The sequence below is a fragment of the Kryptolebias marmoratus genome, linkage group LG24 (assembly GCF_001649575.2).
Source record: "Kryptolebias marmoratus isolate JLee-2015 linkage group LG24, ASM164957v2, whole genome shotgun sequence".
NCBI classification, from domain to species: domain Eukaryota; kingdom Metazoa; phylum Chordata; class Actinopteri; order Cyprinodontiformes; family Rivulidae; genus Kryptolebias; species Kryptolebias marmoratus.
This window is the reverse complement of record NC_051453.1, coordinates 3183323-3190200: the sequence shown is the minus strand read 5'-3', so window position 1 is coordinate 3190200 and position 6878 is coordinate 3183323. Positions and strand designations below refer to the sequence as shown.

General features: G+C 43.8%; 1 protein-coding gene across 1 annotated transcript in view; it reads left to right on the top strand.

Moving 5' to 3' along the window:
* Positions 1-6878, top strand: part of syde2 (synapse defective 1, Rho GTPase, homolog 2 (C. elegans)) — a 38647-nt gene that overhangs the window by 25685 nt on the left and 6084 nt on the right. Inside the window, exons 6-7 of the mRNA XM_017420561.2 lie at positions 3565-3746; positions 4675-4906. Coding sequence (XP_017276050.1) covers positions 3565-3746; positions 4675-4906 — 414 coding nt within the window. The remainder of the gene's footprint in view (positions 1-3564; positions 3747-4674; positions 4907-6878) is intronic.

The following is a 6878-nucleotide window of genomic DNA, read 5'->3' as shown; positions in this document are numbered from 1 at the left end:
CCCGGCAGTACTCCAGTGAAGACATGGAAAGTCATTAACAAGTGCCCCCTTTGTTGCCGAACAAACACAGATGGTATTTGGCTCACGCATGGGGGATTAGCTGAACCCTGGGCCGACCAGTGAAGTAGGCAACCACTTTACAAAGAGCAGCGGGCCCCACTGGGCCCCGCTGGGCGTCGCTACGTTTCACAGAAAAGTCCACTCGTAGGAATGAGCTGCTGCTGTTTCCAGATTCAGACCGGGGGTTTGCTTAGTTTCAGTCATAGAAACGTCCAAGTAACCACCGTGCGACTGGACGAGGCAGGAACACACACCTCTGCTCCACCCCCACCCCTCCACCTTCCACCCCAACTGCTGTGGGGGTGTGCAGGATGGAGAACAAACCCCTGTTTGTTCTCCTGGCGAGGCGCTGAACCCTCCGCTTTGTTTGGACAAGAGGTCAAAGGTAGAGCCGTGCCCCGGTGCATTGTGTGTCTTGTAGTGTTTGGTGGCACATTTTGGAACGCTGAAATAGTTGAAATTGATTAGAAGATCCTTCAGCTGCTGTCATGTGAAGCTTCCTTTGGAGAAGCGTTTTAAGGGGTTTCTTTGTCTGTATCACTGAGCTACTTCTGATTCTGAGAGGCAACATGTGGGCGGAGCTCCGGAGCGTAGGAACCACGCAGATAATGTGCCAAACGCCCAACTGTTCAAATGTGTGAGAAAACACACTCTGAGGGTGTTTGTTGTCACCTGCAGGGCAGGCACACCTGTTCACCCCCGAGCCTGACCTTGTGTGTCTCACGCAGCTTGTGTGTGTGTCAGGGACCCACAGGGTCGAAAAGTAAACAAGCTCTGACTCACAGCAGGCTAATGATTTACCTGCATGGCTGTATTCTCTTCACCTCAGTCATGTACCTGCGCACACACACATCCCTGCAGAAACAGGACGAGCCCAACGTGAGTCAGACCTTTTCAGAAAGCGTGAGGTAGAAAAACAGGGACGGTTGTTTCAGTCCGTGAAACGGTCGTCCTTTGGTTGTTGAGTCTGCCTCCCAGCTTGGAGAAGGTCAGAGGGTCTGACACGCAGGAGTTTCAGGTTAAAGAGGAAATAAACAAGCTCTTATTGCAATTTTTTTACAATTTGTCTTTACCAGAACAAAACAAAAACAGTTAAATGCTTTGCATTCCTTAAGAAACATCACATCACCTGCAGAGTTTTAGACTCAGATCGTCGTAGGCTGAGGAATGACAGAGCTGTAGCCATGTTGGTTAAACCTTCAAAATAACATTATGAGCAATCTCGTGCAATATCACGAGTTGTGAATGATTCTCAGCTCTTCTTCATCAAAGTTTAGCTCAATATATGTCACATCGATGAAGTTACGGCCATTTAGTGTTTTCTAATGTCGAGCAGCTGTGATAACCATCTTTGATTGGGTTCCCTCAGTCACAGATGTGCAGCCAACAGTTGCTTTCTAAGAGTTTTACTGAAATCTGTCTAGTGGTTCATGAAATATTTTGCTAACACAGAGAGTTGGGTGGCACGGTGAAGCAGCGGTAAGTGCTGGCGCCTCACAGCAAGAAGGTCACAGGTTTGCCTCATGTTCACGGTTTCCCCCCCACAGATGGGAGGTGAACTCGTAACTCTACACTGTCCCTAGGTGTGAGTGAGAGCGTGAATGGTTTTTGAGGACAGTTGGCTATGGCAGCCATCTTGAAGTGGGTTAACTGCTACAACTAACATGTTGTAGATGCACAACCAGTGGTTACTTTCTGCAAGTTGCTTTAAAATATGTTTATTGGCCTGATCCTTAGATGTAACTCTTAGTTTGTACAGTAAATGATGCTCAGTTTGTCCGTGCGTGAACACCACCGTGCAGAGGCCGATCAGTGCTGACCTGACGTTTTTCACTGCGTCTTTTTTTTACTCTCGAATCCAATGTAAAATACTTCTTACCCCAGCTAAGACAGGATATTTAATCTGTCGTCACCTGAACTTCTATTCAAACATTTCCTCTGCTGTATGAATGAGTCACAGTTCAGGAAGAAATCGAGTTCACAGCATTAAGCCTCAGTCTTCTTTAAAAAGCAAATCTGGGATTATAAAGTTAGCGTGTTAAGGTGTGCCTAAGGAGATGCCAGTGGATTTAGAGTGAGTCGTGTTGCTGTAAATAGAAGTCAAGAGGTGAAGAGGAAAAACACACTCTGGGAGGCTGAGAAGCTTTTATTACCTGCAGCATTCTCAGAAGCAGTTATGTCAGAGGATTGTGTCGCTGCTACGGCTGTTCCTGCAGCTCGTACAGGTAGTGGAGGACAAACTGTCGTTACGTGTGTCCTGTGATTTGTTATGCAACACAAAACTTCTGAAACTGGTTATTGTGGGGAAAAAAACACAATGCAAAGATTTTTAAGTTTAGCAGTCTGGAGAAGTACTTTGTAGTGAGTAAAATTATGGGATTGTTTTCTAAAATAAGTGAGCTTTTACTACATGTGGCTGTAAAAATGTATTTGTGATTTGCTTTGCATGAATTCACATTAGTTGCACAGATGTTCTTTCACACCATCGAGGTTTTTGGATTTTAAATGATGTTTTTACTCCAGGTTTCCTGTTTAGCCTCTCAGAACACCGTCTGCACCAAAGAACGCTGTGTTGAACCAACTCTGGAAGCAGAAAGGAAGCAGTGTTTGAATATGTTGACATGCTGGATGGTATTTTTGATTTGAAAGGTGGAGTGCTCCTGCAGGATGTGTCTGCTTTTAATGCATTCAAGGCCCAAAGATCCCAACAAGCCAGCGTCTGGTGTAGAGATGATGAACATGATGACATTTAAAAGATTAAATCCCAGAATCCTTTAATAATCTACGTTAAAAACCTAAACACAGTTTAATTGTTACAAGATGTTTTCCAGTTCCTCCCCCCGTCTTTAGTTTATAAAGACTTCTTTGGAAAATCTTTTTACATCCAATTATCTCACTGACCTCATTAGTTAATGGGTAGATGGTAAAATACCCAGATTTTCCTCTGTCATCCTTATTCAGTGTTTGTTTTTCAACCTTCCAGCACAGCACCAGACTCTGTAAACATGTAGAGCTGTGAGAACATTTACTGTGAGACGTATCCAACCATACAGGAACAAATACAGTTGGAATATAAAATGACATAACCCTCGTAAAAGCACCTTTTTATTTTGTTTTTTTGTTGCTGTAGCACCCCCACTTCCCATGGCCTCAGTTGTGAGACATGAATACATATTTATAAAAAATGTTCAACTTGTTTTTGTTCTTTGTTTGAAATAATTAGCTGCAGCATTTTATAGAGTTGTGTTCGTGTCTTGTTACTCTTCATGAACATTAGGTGCGAATTACTTTGCAGCACAAACACTGCAGCTAACTCGACCCCCCCCAGACTCACTCACCACAAAGAGCTGTCCCTCTGCCAAAAACCTTTTTTTTAATTTCCCTATTTTGCTTTTAATGAAAAGACATACCAGTGATGTTTCAGGGTCTTAGTGGAGACAGACAGCTGCAGACGTGCTGAAACGTCATAGAAACCAAAATTCATCTTTCTGTCTGCTTCGTCAGGAGTGCTGAAGGACTACCTGCGTGAGCTGCCCTACCCGCTGATCAACAAGCCGCTGTATGAAGCCGTGCTGGAGACCATGGCCATGAGACCTCTGAGAATGGGCGCCGCGGGGTGCGAGAACGATCAGGCAGACTCGGAGCACACTGTCAGTCTGCTGGAAAACCTGCCAGAGGTGGAGAGGGTAAGGAAACAAAAATCACATCCTCTTCTACCTCTTACAGTCTTACAGAGAGAAAGAGCTCATTTAGCACCGATGATTTAGTAATAATAATAATCCTACAGATTACTACTGTTTAACTGACATAATCAGGGATACTAGTGGTGACATGCAGCCCACAGAACCTGCACGTGATGTAACTAACTGATGTAATGTAATGTAACTAACACAAAGTAGTAACTAAGTCTGACAGAGGCCCAAATGATAACAGACCAACACTACTTATCTACCCAACCAGTGACCTGCGTCAGCGCTACTAAAACAAGTTATAGTTGCATGTAGAGAAGTGATAAATCAACAGCATTAAGCCAGATTCTCACAGGTAAACACTTCACTGTGTCCATGTTTGTTGGATTTAAGATCATTAAAATCTGAACGTAGACCTGCTGTCTGTCTGAGGAGTAATATGGGATCCAAAGAAATCTAAAATCTCTAAAGACAGAACCCTAATTAATTACTTAAATAATCTAATATCTATCAGAAGAAGAACCGGACTGTATACAGCCGCGATGCATCAAAAAGCTTTCAGAAAACAATAAAAAAGAAACAACTTTAGACGTGAGCTCTTGATTCTGTAACGTTATCAACTATTTTCTTCATTCGTTCATACATCTCTATACATCCTTAGCAATGAATGGTCAAAATGCCAAGCAGCAAAATACTACTGTCTGTTTATGCTTTTAAAATGTTACATTATGAGCGAATAATGATAATGCAAACTTTTCAAGAAGAAATATTCTTTTTCTTATCTTCTGTATTATTTCTCTGGTTGCTGCTACAGATTAGTCTGATGAAGAGGAGCTTTGCTCTGTTACTCCTCTTCAGCCAGCGGGGCTTCTGCAACTACTAATCATAATAATAACATGTGTGTGTGTGTGTGTGTGTGTGTCAGATGACTTTGCGGAGGCTTCTTGACCACTTGAAGCTTGTGGCGTCTTATCAAGAAGTGAACAAGATGACATGTCAGAACCTGGCGGTGTGTTTCGGCCCGGTTCTGCTCAGCCAGCGCCAGGAGGCGTCCTGCCACACCAACCGCGTCTTCATCGACTCCGAGGAGCTCGCGAGCGCCCTGCACTTCAAAAAGCACATCGAGGTCCTGCACTACCTTCTTCAGCTGTGGCCAGGTGCAACTTTTTCTCTGCCTTTTACATCGTAGGCCTCACAGCTTGAAAGAACATTATATGTACATTCAAGTCGTGCACCTCTTCTTTACATAAATGACTCGCAGCTTTGTGGTTCAGCTGCGCCGGGGGCTGGGCAGCTTTGATCCTGCAGGCTGTAGACTGCTGGGTGTGGCTGATAGCCATGGGCCTCCATCTGTTGGCTCTCCACAAGTGCTTCATCATGGTCGACTGAGCCAATCAGAGCCAAGCGCAGCAAACCCAGTTTATAAGGCGTAGCCCCTCTGTTCTAGGATAAACCACTTCAGCAGCAGCTCATCTGTCTGCCTGCGCAGCTGCTGCTGCAGCTGTCTGCTCAGTGTGAAGCATGAAGGAACCTGCAGATTCTTTCAGATGGTATTCAGGAGTGATGTTGAAAGGTGCAGTCAGTGTAGCATTTCTGCACTTTACAACAACCTGGTGGGCCCAAGTTTTATACATCTGAGAACAACAGCTCTTTTCTGAAGATGCTAGCTGCTGTGCTGGCAATAAATTCACAACATCCACCACTTGGCTTATCAGTAAAGACAAAAAAGTTAAGGTGTGCATAGTTCCTTTTAATCACTTTTATAATCACTAAAACTATGACACATTTTTGAGGTTTTTTTTTGGTATCCATTAAAAATTTGAAGATTTTCTTCAGTTTTTGGGATTAAATCCCGATGCGTCGTATCTGAAAACTGAACTGTGTTGTATAATTTATGCTGCTCATGTGACCAGACCAGAGATGAATACGTATTCAAGTATGAATACGTAAAAAAGAAATTTGCTGTCTGTTACGTAATGGAAGCGACACCAAATTAAACAAAAATCTGTAATATTAAGTATTTTTCAAACGTATAGCCCTGCAACATTTTGAAACATATATATATTTTAACATTTTAAGATTGTTTTGACCTTTTCTGAGCCCTTGAAGGCTGCTGTGTTAGACCTGATTTTCTGTCTGTGCCGCCTCTAAATGTAACTCCAGCCTTTAACTCCCACACTGAAGCAGCTCTTTGGAAACCACTGAAGCTGAGCACAGACTTACATGAGCTATAGAAGGAACATATAGATATAAACCGAAGCCAAATGCAGCTAAGGGACATCTGTGAGTTGTAGAAAAGTAGTGCGGTGAGGAACTTTCAGGAGTAGTTTCTTTTAAATTCTGTCCCAAACGGCAGCTGGGAGCAACCTGAAGACATCCATTAAATGAGACTGAATCTGCAGCTCATATAAAAACTCATTCCAGGTTCAAGCTTTTGTTTACACCCTCACCTCCACTCTGCCCTCCTCCCTGACAAGAAGCAAAGGACGTCTGGACTGTAATTAAAGACATTCCAGACTTAACCTTCCCCTTCAGACCCCAGAGCTTCACTCTGACATTTCACAATCATTATGGGATATTTTCAGCCGACTCTTCACGCCTCTCACATACACATACCAAGCCCTCCAAGGCTCTGTCGCTCAGGCTTCTGCTGCATGTCGTTGCACAAACACAAGGGCATCTGACAGCTGCAGGGGAAACACTCGGGCAGTTTTTACAGGAAGCTGAGGGACTTTGCTGTTTGTTGAGTTTGTCATTTTTCTTCTAATTGTGCTCACAAAAGATGTCCAAGGGGTCCAAATTCATGTGCTTAATTTTGCTAGTTTAATGTGCATTGTTTGAGCGTTTATAACATTTACAGACATATTATTTTCTGCCAAAGTTGCACTACAGGACTAATGTAAGGTAGTGTTAATTTGATAAAGAAACAAGAAAACACAGGTACCTACAACAAGTCCATCCATCCATCCATCCATTGTCTTCCGCTTATCCGGGGTCGGGTCGCGGGGGCAGCAGCCTAAGCAGGGAGACCCAGACTTCCCTCTCCCCAGCCACTTGGACCAGCTCCTCCGGGGGAATCCCAAGGCGTTCCCAGGCCAGCCGAGAAACATAGTCCCTCCAGCGTGTCCT